The 15,614-nt window shown below is 41.1% G+C and overlaps 1 protein-coding gene and 1 long non-coding RNA gene across 2 annotated transcripts; one reads left to right on the top strand and one right to left on the bottom strand.

Annotated features, from left to right (window-relative positions):
* The first annotated feature begins 2,353 nt into the window (after positions 1-2,353).
* LOC132141937 (uncharacterized) lies at positions 2,354-3,435 on the top strand. The gene is made up of 2 exons (XM_059551582.1): positions 2,354-2,736; positions 2,836-3,435. The coding sequence occupies exons 1-2, from the start codon at positions 2,668-2,670 to the stop codon at positions 3,433-3,435; spliced, it is 669 nt and encodes a 222-aa protein (XP_059407565.1). The 5' UTR covers positions 2,354-2,667.
* Positions 3,436-6,960: 3,525 nt separating this feature from the next.
* Positions 6,961-9,458, bottom strand: LOC132141936 (uncharacterized). The gene is made up of 3 exons (XR_009433973.1): positions 9,313-9,458; positions 7,303-7,654; positions 6,961-7,052 (listed from the first exon to the last, which is right to left on the bottom strand). It is a non-coding gene; the product is annotated as an uncharacterized LOC132141936 (long non-coding RNA).
* Between the last annotated feature and the right edge of the window lie 6,156 nt (positions 9,459-15,614).

Genomic DNA, 15,614 nt, shown 5'->3' with positions numbered 1-15,614 from the left:
GATCATCCTCCCCCCCAATCACCGTTGTCAACATCACTGATTCTGCCTCATTCCATTTTTTAAGGAGGTTGAGGTGGTAGATTTGACGGGACCCGTTCCTATCGGACCGTATTACCTCATAATCGAGATCTCCGACTTGTCGTGCGACCTCAAATGGTCCCTGCCACTTAGCCATTAATTTAGAGCTCGACGTTGGGAGTAATACAAGTACTTTCTCTCCCAGTGCAAATTTGTGTAACCTAGTTCCCCTGTTATACAGCTGGCTCTGGCGGTCCTGGTCTTGTAACAAATTCTCCATTGATAGCCGCCCCAATGTGTGGAGTTTTGTTCTCAAGTCCAGCACATATTGAATTTCGTTTTTGCCCTGAGATGGCCCCTCCTCCCAAGTTTCTCTCAGTACGTCGAGCACCCCCTGTGGCTGGCGCCCATAGAGAAGCTCGAAGGGGGAAAACCCCGTGGAGGCTTGTGGGACCTCTCGCACAGCGAATAACAAGGGCTCTAGCCACCTATCCCAATTTTTGGCGTCTTCGTGAACGAACTTACGGATCATGGATTTAAGAGTGCGATTAAATCGTTCGACCAGGCCGTCAGTTTGTGGGTGATAGACGATAGTTCGAATCGATTTAATGCCCAACAATCCGTACAGTTCGCGTAGCGTACGTGACATAAGCGCCGTGCCCTGATCGGTGAGGATTTCTTTTGGAACCCCGACCCGGGAGATAAGACGAAACAGGGCATCCGCAACACTTTTAGCGGAAATGTTGCGGAGGGCCACCGCTTCAGGATATCGTGTTGCATAATCAACTATGACTAATGCAAAGCGATGTCCTCGTGCTGATCGCTCTAATGGCCCGATGAGGTCCATTCCAATTCTTTCGAAGGGGACCTGCATTAAGGGAAGAGGGCGCAAAGGCGCTTTTGGGGCGGCCGGTGGGTTCACCAACTGACATTCCGAACAAGACGCGCACCACCTGCGCACGCTGTCATGAATGCCCGGCCAAAAGAAACGGGTCATGAGGCAATTTAGTGTTGCGGCCTGTCCCAAATGGCCCGCCATAGGATTAGAATGAGCCGCATGTAAAAGCATTTCCCTGCGGCCCTTTGGAATTAACAACTGGGTTGTATTCACTTTTGTCCGAGTGTCTTGGGTCACGCGATACAACCGGTCTTTTAAAATGGCAAAATACGGATAGGAGAGTGGGAGGGCAAGTTGGAGAGACTGGCCATCGATGGCGCGGACCTGTTGAAATTTCAAACAGGAACAGTTGAAAAATTATTTCCCCAAGAGGCATCCGCACATAACGACCCCAAATAAACCGTAAACGCGGGCCAATTCGTTCCCAAAATTATCGGATGCCGGAGGTAGGGACTAACCGCCACCTCCACACTATGCTTTTGTCCCCAGAATTGAATCATAATGGGCTAGTTGCACAAGATGGCGCCCTTTAACTTCCGGGGCGCAAGTGTGTGCATACTTATTTCCGGTCGTATAGAACTGTGAGGAAAGAAGTGAAGATCTGTGTCTTCGTTAGCAAAAATAAGCATGTTTAAAATAAAAAAGAATAAAGTCGTTTATCAGCGACAGGAGAGAACATCTTCCCTACATTGCTGTGTACCTTAGTGCACCAATTCGTCTCGGTACAACAGCGCGACAAGCTTTCATTCTTTCCCTGTTGACGCTGAAGTTCGTGCTCAGTGGTTAACGAAAATCCGTAAGGATCACTTCAGTCCTACAAAAACTACTAGAGTGTGTAGTGTTCATTTCCTTAGAGCTAATTTTGTTTTGACGCCTGGGGGACTGAGAAAACTTAAAAGGGGAGTTATTCCCTCTCTTTTTGCGTGGAACCACTATACTCTTCCCACACCGAGAGAGAATGTTTGGGATCGTCGACCAAGATGCTCCGTCCCAGAAGAGACGTCTCCGCCTGAATCTGAGATGAGTGAACCACAAACGGCACCTGATCATGACTACCCTGTCACTCCAGCAACATCAGTAATGGCAGGTGAAATGGCAATGAGTTATGACGAATTGAAGAGGAAATTGGAAGATCTACAATATCAGTTGGAAACTGTACAGTTACAGTCCCGTTTTGGTTTACACCGCATCGCTGGATCTGACGACAATATTCGTTTTTACACCAGGTTGGTAATGTTGTTAGAATAGCATAACATTCATGTTTTCTCTATATATTGTCCTTTTTATCTATTACCGTGAGTCTGCGTTTATAGCTCTTATCTTCTATTAAAATGTGTATGAGAGATAGACACCATCTCTCTTTGCACGCAAACAATCCTCTAATGCACACTCTCTCTCTGCTCGCGCACGTGGACACACACACACACACTGTTACAAACAATCCTCTCATACACACTCTCTCGCTCTGCACGTGCACGCGGACACACACACTCTCTGTCACACAAACAACCCCCTTGTACACACACTCGCTCTCTGCACGCACACACACTCACTGTCTCTTACTCACACAATCCTGTCACAAACATGCACACTAATAAAAAAACAGTTATCTCAATAGAATGGAAGGAATATACATGTCATTATTTTAATGATAATTAACCTTGTCTTATAATAATATTGTTCTTAGGTTTGCTTCTTACAAGCATTTCTTGCCCTATTGGAAATTGGTGGAGCCTGCTGCAAAAAGTAGGATGGTGCGAATTACCATGGCAAAGGCTGCCTCTGACAGCTTCGATGAGCTGACCCAAAAAAAAACAACGGTATGTAAGTAAATAGTAAATAATTTACAATAAGGTTTAGTGGTACAGTGTAATCACAAATGAATATGTATCTAAACTCTCTTTATTAATTTTTCACAGAAACTTGCACCAATAGATGAGCTGTTGCTTTTTCTGATGCACTTGTCTGTGGGTCTGCCTCTCCGGGATCTAGCAGAGCGCTTTGGTGTTCATCGCACCACAGCTAGCCGAATCATTGTGACTTGGACACACTTTCTGTACAATCTACTTGGTTCAATTCGCCTGTGGATACCAAAAGAAGTCGTCAGAGCTCTCTTACCACCAGAGTTTGCAGACTTCCCTGACACTCAAGTGGTGCTGGACTGCACTGAATTGTACTGCCAAACACCATCCTCTCTACTACTTCAGAGTGAGGTGTTTTCGAATTACAAATCACACAGTACATTGAAGGCGATGATTGGCATTGCACCACATGGTGCCATTACTTTTGTTTCAGTGCTGCATGCAGGCTCTATGAGTGACCGGGAGATTTTCAAACTTTCAGGAATTATTAAATGCCTCACACCAGGCATGGCCATTATGGTTGACAAGGGCTTTTTGGTAGATGAGCTCGTTCTTTGCAAGGTTTACCGACCTGCATATCTGTCAAAGAAATTCCCAGATGTCCAGGCAGGATGTCCAACAGACCCAATCCATTGCCCGGCTGCGAGTACATGTTGAGAGATGCATCCGGAGGGTGAAGGAGAACAAACTGTTTGACAAACCCATACCATTGTCAATATGTGGCAGCATTGACCAGCTGTTTAGTGTAGCTTGCTTTCTGGTCAACTACCAGAATGGACCGCTGGTGAAGTCATGGCCAGTTAAATGCTGAATGTCACAAGAAAAGGTAATGCTAGTGTTGAAAAGATACATATGCTCATTTTAAATCAGCTTTGTATTGCTAGAATGTTCATTGGGTGTCTTATGCAGCTAACTAGAAGAGAGATTTAACAGTATGTAAATGAACATTCTAACAAAATAGAGCTGTTTGAAAATTGCCAACTTGTCCTTTAAACCCTCATATTAACTTTTATTTTACATTCAGCTTCCTTAAACGGAAACAGGAGTGTTTGGCCCTGCTCCTGGAGAGGTACTTTCCTGCAGACTTCAGCTCCAACCCAAATCAAACACACCTGCCTTTAAATTTCAAGTAACTGTGAACACCTTAATTAGCTGCTTCAGGTGTTTGATTGGGGTTGGAGCTGAAATAAGCAGGACAGTAGCTCTCCAATTGTACATTAACATCTCAGAATTAATTGACTTTCTAATGAACCTGTATAATCCATGTGTATTCAAAAACTACCCTGCACCTTAAATGAAAATGCAACACTTCAAAACTTTGTAATATAATATGAAATTTTTAATGTCATTAAGAAATCTCCAAAGTATTTACATTTTTCATAGTTCGACTATTCAAAAGTGACTGTACATGTGACTAAAACAACTAATGTTCAATGATGTACTGTACAATTACCTGTGTAATACTCACATGTAAAAATAAAAAAAGAAGTAATCTCCTTTCTCTCTAATGATTCTGGCTACTTCATTGTCTTGATATATTCTCTGAATTACCATGTCATCCTCTGCAAAAACAACAAAGTCACACCACACCATTCCAGTAATCAAGAGCTGGCCTTGGACCTGCCAGTAGTAGCTGTGCTGTGATTTTAGTTGCATGGTACCACTGTGTAACTTTAAATAGCTGCAATCAACATAGCTTTTTGCGTTTGGGCACTTTATTTCAAGCAGGCCAAATGGTGGTCTTTCAGTTGGGTCAAAAATGACACCATCAGGTGATGACCCTAACCAGGGGACATCTGGGTGGATGACAAACCCACAAGGCCAGACATTTGTGTTTTTTGTTCTGCAATACTCCTGAATTGCTACAGGCTCCAGTGCTAGGCCCCTTTTCATTGCTGCTGTTTGTGCTGTTCCGATCCGAATTCGTTCAGCAAGGTGTTCTGAGGAGCTCTGGCCGCGGACATGGCACACCTCCCTGAAGCGCGAAGAGGTGATCCGTGGCTTTCTAACTCTGTACCACTCCACAGAGTCATTCTGTTTCCTTGTGGCAGCTTCTATTCTCCTGGCCATGTCCAACGTAGTCTCCAGTGATTGCAGATGTAGTTGCTGTTGTGACTGCAAACAAACTGGCAGCTGGTGGGCTCAAGCCTGTAACCATCTAAAGGTAGGAGTGGTGGAGGAGGGGAATCTGGGTGGTAAATTACTGTCCGGCTCACTGGCACTGGATGGTGAAAGGAGATGGGGCTGCCTTCTTGGACTTTTCCAAGAGCAGAATCAACTAGTGCGACGTCAGCATTTATAGACAAGGTAGTAATGAGTGGTGCAATGTAGGGCTGGGCGATATACAAAAAAAAATGATATCTCGATATTGTCAAATTTTTTACGATATTCGATATATATCTCGATATGTTTGCATTTGCATTTAAATAATAAAAAATGAAACATGATTTTCTTTTGCCCATAAAAAAAAACATTTAGATTAAACAGCTAATTTAAGCAGTTAAAAAATCTAGACCAAGAGATCACTTACTGCTTTTTATTAAATGAATACATGTAGGCCTATATGTAACTGAAGCAGTGCAAATTAAGTAACAGTTACAGAAAGTGCATTCTGTCAACTTTTTAGTGCATGCAGTTCACAATTTAAACTATGCAACTGGGATAAGTATTTTATTTTAATTTTTTTAAGCTAAAAACACAAGTCTGTCAACTGTCTGTGGTTTTAAGAGAAGCTCTGTGGCATGAAACTATGTTCCTACTGACACTAAAAACCCTCTTAGATGGGGAGCTAGTTGCTGAAGCACATGGCTATTTCTTATATATAAATATATATAAATGAATACCAAAGACGTTTGCATTTTCTCTGTCTATATTTTGGAAACTGGTAAACATATCAGTGAAATTCCCCAATAGTAATTCCAAATGGCCATAGCCTATGTTTCTCTATTCAAACATCAGCGGTCGAGTAAGTGCATTTATTTTGCGATCACAAACGCAAACAATACAGTTGAGATCTCACGACAGAACACAGATCGGCTGAACGACGCTTTCATTAAGGCTGGTTCACACGGCAGGATAATTAGGCCGATTTTAGCCCCGATTGACACCTTCCGACATTTTAAGGATGCTCCGATTATCGTAAAATAATCTGATCAGATATTCCTGCCGTGTGTGGTGTGTTAAGACTGCTCTCCTCTGCTCGGAAGGACGTTGGGACCGCTCCGATCTCAAATCGGGGATATCCAACATGTTGGATTTATTTGGCCCGATTTCTTCTCGTGTGTGGTGTCCACCGAGGACAAACGATCACGCAGCCTGTGGACTGTGGCGTGTAGCCAATCAGAAAGCGAGGTGACTAGGCGGCGAGGAAGTACCGGGAAACAAAATCAAAACAGCCGGCGGCATGGCGCACCAGAAAGTCCGGTGGACGTCGGAGATGGAGGACTTTGTCTCCCTCTTCTTTGACAATCGCCTTTTCTTTTTTTTCTTATGTTTTTTTTCGGTTACAAACAAAGGACAAACTATGGCCACTGCATCCTCTTCAGCCGCCATGATTGTTTACTCTGAAGTCACGTTAGATCTCGAGGGATTTTGCGAGATTTCCCATCTGACCTGGGAATGCTTGGGAGTCAAATTGGTTCGTGTGTGATGTGTTGATTTTGCCGTGTGGCTGCACACCACACACACTGTATGACCAACACTGTTAGACCCGTGATTTTTTATCGCCGTGTGTGGGGTCTCTCAGGTTTGGAAAATCGGCCGACAATTTTAAAATCGTCCCGTGTGAACCAGGCATTAGATCGCTCAATTCCAGCTTGTTAGTGTTTTCAGATTATCGTCAGCGGCTCTTCCGCAATGAGGAGTGAGCACGTGCGCATGGTTGCCAGATTGCTTAAAATAAGCAAACACCGGGCAGAAAATGTATCCTTGTAACAGTGGAGGTCTGATTCGGAGATTTAAACTCTTGTTATCTGGCAACCGCTATCATTAAAGCTCTCGTAGTAGAGGGGCGTAGAGCAGTCAGCAGTTACAGGTTCCTTTTTTGGACATTCGGCACGTTCTTTTGGGAAAGTATGCTTGAATTTGAAATATTCGATATTCCCGATATATTCAAATTGTACATCGTCGTCAAAATTATTCCGATATTATCGCTTATATTCGATATATCGCCAAGCCCTAGTGCAATGTCTGTTGAAAAGTCCTTGTAAATTTCTGACACTTTAAGCACGTCTTGATCAGGCAAATCTCCTTGCACTGCTTTGTAAAGTGTGCTCCTGTGAAGAAAGGATTTATATATATATATATATATATATATATATATATATATATATGTATATATAAAAAAAAAGCGATTGAAGCAGCAATGAATTACATTTTAAGGAATGAAAATTCAATTGATCCTTTAGCATATAAGATGTCCCTGTACTATATAAACACACTGTAAGTTTCAAATTCTGCAAAATATAATTTGTTGAAAACAAATTTTCTAATTCCTCCAAAATGTGATACACAGCACCCCCTTACCTTACACCATCAGCAACAGTCCTCTGCTTTGGCTTGCTAGATACTACCACCATATCACCGACTCTGCCTGGGTTCACACCATGAGAATTATTAAATTAATATGAAATATGTCTAATGAAAAGTTACAAAGTTTCGTTTTTAATGATCAGAGGCTTACCATAGTTCTTGGCTTGTGCCAGCGTTGTTCTGTCTCAGTGCAACTCAGAACGGGGGGGACTGCAGTAAGGTTCAGTTGGGAATAGTGCGCAGTTTGGTAAAGAAGTGCAACAGTATGATTGCACAGTGCTGTTCCAGCCACACATGAACACTCAGCATTGCACATCTCAACAGGGGATAAATCCACAAAGACGATCTTCAAAAAACAAACATTTATTTATTGTCACGTTACAGTTATACAATGACAAGATGTCATCTCAAATTATTTGCAGAACAAAACCAAAGATGAGCAAGTTGAGAAGTGGCTGATCAGAATGTGTTAAATGGTCATGAAAGCAGACTGAGCCTTGTCCAAGTAGTTACGGTCTCATCTAGCTCTTGCTTAGTGGCCTAGATTCACAGACAGGGCTTAGATTAAGCCAGGTCTAAACCTCAGTTAAATTAAAAAAATTAAGTATTTTTTATAAATGTGCCTTACAGAGGGGAAAAAAAACAATTATTGAGGTGCATCTTGAGACAAAACTGTCAGGGTTTGGGTAGAGGGATGAGGCGAGGACTCAATGATGCAGAGAGAAGGGCTCTTTAATAGTAGTAATAATAAAATAAACAAACAAAAACTACCCCGTAGGGGAAAACAGACTAAACTTGACTGGCAAGGCAAGGCAAGGCAAGGCAAGGCAAGACACGATGTGCACAGACAAACGTTTGACGACGAACTAGCAACCAGACTGCAAACACAAGGACAATAAATAGGGAGCTAATGAGGAGGATAACGAGGGAACACATGTGGGGAAAATTACATCAATAATCAGGTAACAAGATGGGTGGGGTCAAGACAATTGACGAGAGCACATGGCACATAGGAACTAAGACAAACGCAATGTGCTCACACAAAACAAAAAAAACACAAGCACATGGCCAGCAAACCAATCACTAGCCATGTGCTTGAATAGACACAAACACGCAGCTAATGAGCAAGCTCATAAACCGCGTGTTCACACGAGACGGCACGCAGCCAGTAAAAACAAAGCCGCGCACTCACATGAAAACAATGACATGAGGAGAGTATCAGGGCTCTGTCACAAAACCATGAATAACACTAGACAGGAGTGACAGAACCCTGACAAAAACAATGGCACTGACATATTTTAAGATATGTCTGCAAATTGCTTTCAGTTAAGACAGATGAAACATGAATTTTAGTCTGGGAATAGGCTTAAGCCTTTTCTGTGAAACCAGGCAAATATTTAAAAATGTTTGTAAAACAATGAACACTGAACAAGTTCAGGCTGAACAAACTACTCTGAACAGAGAACATTAGCCGTCACAACCACATTCGGGGTTTCCATGAGAGCTAAATTAATATTTTGAATTCTGGCAAAGTTGCACTATCAGAGATTTTAGTGCTACAGTTAAATGAAACCTATAAACTATCTTCCTTGCTTATGTTAGAAACATGTTTCAGGAGCTAACATTACCGTCATTTAGCTAGTTGATTTAGATTTCCAGTGTATGAACAGGTTCCTTAACAAGAATATATAGCTATACAGACTCTAGGATAAGGCTCATAAAAACCCCAGAACACAGCTGAGACATTTAACTGACTCTAAGGTTGTGTGGTTTCTCATTTTTCTTCATAGATCTGTAGCAAGTAGCCCTGACGCTCACTCTTCCTGTGTGATCTTTGTTTGATACTAAGAACAATGTCATGACATCGTTAGCACTTTCAGACTAAAACACTGTGTAATTAGTGAAATTACCTAGCTAGTTATTTAGACTAATATCTATATAACTGGCTGTTGCAGTTATCTAGACTAACTATTTACCAGTTTTATTTCTGCAGTGTTCACTTACCTTCGTAGTTATCGATGTAACTGGATACATACATTTTAAACCCCTTCTCATGCTTACTTCTTGGTGCAGAAGAGGAGGCTTGAATGATGCGGTGGACATCGTTAATAGTAATATTTGGCAGATCTTGCAAACACCTTGTGTAAAACACCATTTTCTGTAGTAAATAACACGACCCGCAAAACCGGAAATATCTATGCACACACTCGCTAGACCGAAGATCCAAGATGGCGGAGATATGCAACTAGCCCATTGGGACGGCCGGATACTCCACCACATCCCCGTGTACAGACCGCACCTTAACCACGCGGCTTGTATCCAATGCCCCCGGTTGAATCAGGCTTTGATGGATTGAGGTTTGGTTGCATCCTGAATCCACCAAGGCCGGATATGTAACCCCCTTGATACTCACAGGTATTTGGTACTCGCCAGCCTGACCGGGGGTGACCTGTGGGACGTCCGGGACCCGGATCATTGTCCCCGCCTCCATCACCCCGCAACGCCAACAGGCCAGCCCAGACCTACCCGCCGCCCCAGTGGCAGGGAGTGGATTGGAGAATTGGCGCGGAGAGAGCGGAGAAACGGAAGCACTGTCCCCTCCGGGGCCCTGGGACTCACGAAGTGCCCTTGGTCACTTCGGGCCTGGTGTTGTTTGCGATGCAGGACCGCGAGGGAAGCGATGACGTCCGCAAGCGGCGTGGAGGACAGGCTTTGCATGGCGGCGGCGGTCCTTCTTCCTTCCCGGGTTTCGGCACCAGTGTAGTAAGTTCGTGTGAGCAAGGAAGAGGACAAAGGGGTCGGCTGGACTGCTGACGTATTTATTTTTACAGAAAAATAACTCAATTTTTGCAAACACCAAATGGTGACTTCTATTCTGACACGCTGTCACAGCACTTTCGATTTACTCCTTCCGGTTTTCGGTTCCGGTTCGGGTCAGCAGGCCGTCTCTCTCTCACTTGCTTCCGTCTCCCCTGGCGTTTTATACTCTCTCCACGCCAATTACTGGAACAAGAAGCAGGTGATGATAATTTCTGCCCAAACCACTCACTTACCGCTCGTCTCCTGATTCTCTCTCCCGCTGCAGACTTCGCTAAACCACGCCCCCCCTGCCACACTGTCCCATCAAAAGCATCATATGAGATCCTATACAAGAAAATAAAAATCACATAAAATAATTGAAAAATTATTCTAGAGATAACGATTTTGGGTTTTCTAAGTCTATAAAAAAATCACATTAGTGTAGTTAAAAATATAAAAACTTAAATTAACAGTATTGGCTATACTACAATCTTCATTATCAAAATACTTACAAATACATTCATTAAACCTGTCACTCATATCTTTTACGTTTTTACGCTCGTTTTAACTTTGTAGATTACATGATCAACAGCGGATGATGATATCCAAATCGCATTAATGCTTCATACACAAATAAGCATTCAGGCTGTAGAGTATGTATTCTTTTATCACTTGTTAAATTAGTTCGTATTGAAATTAAGTGCCTAATTAAAGGGTATGCGCTTTCGAACGCAGCCCGACAAAATCTCGTTTTGACATCTCGTGTGGTTCTGTGTGATTTGGATAACTTCAAGTTACGCCTCTTTCGTCAAGTTACGCCCACTTCAAGTTAGGCCCCTGTCTTGCAGTCTGCAGACAGACCCTTCTCTAGGCTACAGGAGCATTGAGCAGCATAGAGCGCCCTCTTGCGGCTGTAGACGGTCATGTTTTCTCTTGGTTCATGTCAAATTAATTTTGATAAATAAGTCACAGGACCAGCCAAACTATGAAAAAAGTGCGACTTATAGTCCGGAAAATACGGTAGTCATTATCACGATAATCCATGTCCAAGAGTCAATTTCCTCGGATGAGATGGTTTTTATTCGTTACTTATTTGACACGATGCACAGACACTGACCTCATCGAGCTTTTAATTTGGCACTTCCGACATTTTGAATTTGCATATTAGCTAAATATTTAGTTTCACCCGAAACATTTAGATTCAACATTTAGATTTAGAATAAACGTTTAGATTTAATATTTAGATTTAACATTTATATTTAGATTTATATTAAACATTTAGATTTAACATTTAGATTTAAATTTAACATTTAGATTTAACATTTAGATTTATATTTAACATTTAGATTTATATTTAACATTTAGATTTTATATTTATATTTAGATTTAACATTTAGATTTAACATTTAGATTTAGCAATTAGATTTAACATTTAACATTTAGGTTTAACATTTAATATTTATATTTAACTATTTAAAATATCTCTTAGTTGACAAATATTGTTGTTAATGTGCTAAAAAGTGACCGTCAAAAAAATTCATACCGGTTTTTTTTTACATTGTTTGAAGCTAAATGTGACAAAATGTTGCTGCAATTTTCAGCATAAGCCGCTTTACAAACGACGCCCTATACATTTACACTAGTGCAATGGACAGTAAAGTGCATAGAAAATATTTCAGTGTGCAAATGGATTACTCAGTGTTTCTGGATAAACAGACAGTAGTGCAAGTAATAACAAGTTCACTGGACTCCTCTTAGCCTTCCGATCTGCCTAAATTATTCGTGGCATAGATTCAACAAGGTGTTGGAAACATTCCTCAGAGATTTTGGTCCATATTGACATGATAGCGTTACACAGTTCCTGCAGATTTGTCAGCTGCACATCCATGATGTTAATCTTCTGTTTCACCACATCCCAAAGCTGCTCTATTGGATCGAGTTCTGGTGACTGTGGAGGCCATTTGAGGAAAGTGAACTCAATGTCATTTTCAAGAAACCAGTCTGAGATGATTTGACCTTTGTGACATGGTGCATTATCCTGCTGGAAGTAGTCATCAGAAGATGGGTACACTGTAGTCATAAAGGGATGGACAATGGTCAGCTACAATACTCAGGTAGGCTGTGGCATTTAAACAATGCTCAACTGGTACTAGGGGGCCCAAAAGTGTGCCAAGAAAATATCCCCCAAACCATTACACCACCAGCAGCAGCCTGAACCGTTGAGATAAGGCAGGGTGGATCCATGCTTTCATGTTCTTTACGCCAAATTCTGACGCTACCATCTGAATGTCGCAGCAGAAATCGAGACTCATCAGACCAGGCAACATTTTTACAATCTTCTATGGTTTTGGTGAGCCTGTGAATTGTAGCCTCCTTTTCCTGCTCTTAGCTGACAGTAGCTGCACCTGGTGTGGTCTTCTGCTGCTGTAGCCCATCTGCTTCAGGGTTCAACGTGTTGTGCATTCAGAGATGGTATTCTGCATACCTTGGTTGTAATGAGTTATTTGTGTTACAGTTTCCTTTCTATCATCTCTGCCCATTCTCCTCTGACATCAACAAGGCATTTTCGTCCACACAACTGCCGGTCACTGGATATTTTCTCTTTTCTTCTCTGTAAACCATAGAGATAGGTTGTGCATGAAAATCCCAGTAGATCAGTAGTTTTTGAAATACTCAGACCAGCTCGCCTGGCACCAACAACCATTCCACGTTCAAAGTCACTTAAATCCCCTTTCTTCTCCATTCTGATGTTTGATATGAACTTCAGCAAGTTGTCTTCACCACATCTAGATGGCTAAATGCATTGAGTTGCTGCCATGTGATTGGCTGATTAGCAATTTGTGTTACTAAGCAATTGAACAGGTATACCTAATAAAGTGGCCGGTGAGTGTATAATGAATTATTAAGTGCATCTGGAAAGCTCATACCTCAAGTATGAATTAAGTATGAATCAAGTCAAGAATTCATTATTACATGTCTCACACATTCAAGATGTAAACAAAAAAGAATTATGTTCAATTACCTCGTAGCTACATCTGAATTTAAAATCGTGAAAATTATTTATATTATACTTATAAAAAGCTATTTTATACAAATCGAAACTAAACGTTAGGCCTACATGAACTGAAAACCGAATTATTAACTTTGTATGTGTTTAACTACAAATTATTGAAATACAGTATGTACGATCAATCTTGCAAAATACTTTCCTTTTAATGATATAAATATAACATCTATAGATCAGTGTTTCCACAATGTTTTAAATCATCGCACCCATACCGCAACTTGTGTCATTTAGAATCACTAGTTTCCCATCTGTAAATATGGCTTCGTTCTGCCATTCATGTGCTTCCAACTCTTAATTATGTTATTTCTAACTTCACTTAATGGGCACATAATAATTTTAGGACTTCGCCCCCTTGGAATTATAAGGTTCTATCTGACATTTTTGTCAAAATTGAGTTATTCCCATATTGTTATTCTGTGACAACTTATTTACATTATGTGATAGATTTTTTAGATTTAGATTTTTTTAAGTTGAATATATTATGGGATTTTTATTTAAAAAACAATAAGGTTCTATCTACACAATTGAATGGAATGCAAAAACTTTGAAGCTCAATATCTCAGAACTACTTGGAATGCAGATAGAACCTAATAATTCCAAGGGGACGACTTTTTAATAAGAAAACAAAAAGGTTCTATCTACAAAGTCAAACTTTCTGTGAACCAAATCTTCAAATGCACACAAGATGACCAATAAGAATCATCTTTCTTTGTCATGTCACCAGAAAGCTCCGTGACAGCATGAAAGATTAAATGTGAAATATTTTAATTGTAAGAGAGAAAAAAAAAAAAATATATATATATATATATATTAGGGCTTGGAATCGATAAAAAAAAATTAACTAATTAATTGCACATTTTCTGTAATTAATTGCAATTGTGTTTTCCCCCAAGCTTGTTATCATCAATATTTACATGTAGAATCACCTAATTAAATTAAACAACACAAAGTTTTTAATGACATAACATTTTAATGACATTTGAACTGTAAACAGACTCTCCACAGAACCACAGAGTAGCTGTTCCCATCAAATAAAATGTGTGCAGCAACATTATAAACAAAGTGAAAGTTGAATATTAAAACCATCAAGGTCATCAAAAAGTCTAGATCAGTTTAGAACTTAAGCCAATTGGCCAAAATAAATAATTTCTTTATGCACCAACAATATATTTAAAAAAAAAAATTTAAGTGCCAGTTGAATTTCAAAAAGGAACATAAGTCTTTGCAATATGAATAACAAAAGGAGAATGTTTATTTTTTTTCACCCAAAGATTTTGCCTACTCTTTTACATTAAGCCAGCAACTGAGACAGACCAGTCAGTTTACATTATCAGGGGACAAAGCAGCTCTCTTTTTCTGGACAATGTGGCCTGAGAGTGAGAACAACATCTCACAAGGCACTGTGGTTGCAGGTGTTGACAGGTACTTGCGTGCAATGCCAGCCAGCAGGACATGTGCTCCTGCTCTCATTGACCACCACTGCAGTGGACACTGGTCCATGTCAATTTCGGGTTCTGATTTGTAGCGGTCCAGGGAGTTGTCTATGGACTCTTCATCTTCTGAATCTGAATCAGATGAACCAAGCAAGAAAACTGACATCCTGCTCTTCTTCGGTGGCTGTTTTCCTGTTGTATCTGCAGATGGTTGTTGTGCCAGCCTCTCTTCCTTTACCAGGTTGATTATTGATTTCCACACCTCATTCCTTTCGTCTTTGGGAAGACACTTCAGGTCCTTAAACCTGGGGTCCAGGGCAGTAGCGATCTTCAGCCATGTGAGGTTGGTGCTTTCCTTACGTTTAGCTAGGTCTGTGGTAAACACCTTCTTGAACCTCAACAGATAGACCGGATCATCATCTGATGGCTTCATAACTCTGAACAGGTGGCACAATTCTGGTAACACCACTGAACAGGAGATGTATTGCTCCCCCCAGGAGTTCAGTCACATTTCTGCAGTGGAAATGTTTGAGATATGTCAGTAAATTGTAATAAATTACACACACACACACACAGAGAGAGAGAGAGAGAGAGTAATAGAGCATCCCCTATCACACACATACACATACATACATACACACACACACACACACACAGAGTAATAGAGCATCCCCTATCACACACATACACATATACACACACACACACACACACAGAGAGAGAGAGAGAGTAATAGAGCATCCCCTATCACACACACAGAGAGAGAGAGAGAGAGAGAGAGAGAGAGAGAGAGAGAGAGAGAGTAATAGAGCATCCCCTATCACACACACACACACACACACAGAGAGAGAGTAATAGAGCATTCCCTATCACACACAAACACACACACACACACACACACACACAGAGAGTAATAGAGCATCCCCTATCACACCCACACACCCACACACACACACAGAGAGAGAGAGAGAGAGAGAGAGAGAGAGAGAGACAGTAATAGAGCATCC

The sequence above is a fragment of the Carassius carassius genome, chromosome 6 (assembly GCF_963082965.1).
Source record: "Carassius carassius chromosome 6, fCarCar2.1, whole genome shotgun sequence".
Taxonomy (NCBI): Eukaryota; Metazoa; Chordata; class Actinopteri; order Cypriniformes; family Cyprinidae; genus Carassius; species Carassius carassius.
Note: the sequence above shows the minus strand (reverse complement) of the source record. Positions and strands in the feature narration are given on the sequence as shown.

Coding starts and splice junctions, on each gene's coding strand:
- LOC132141937 (XM_059551582.1), top strand. CDS start 2,668: ATGGTGCGAATTACCATGGCAAAGGCTGCCTCTGACAGCTTCGATGAG. Junction 2,737..2,835: donor TGACCCAAAAAAAAACAACG/GTATGTAAGTAA, acceptor AATTTTTCACAG/AAACTTGCACCAATAGATGA.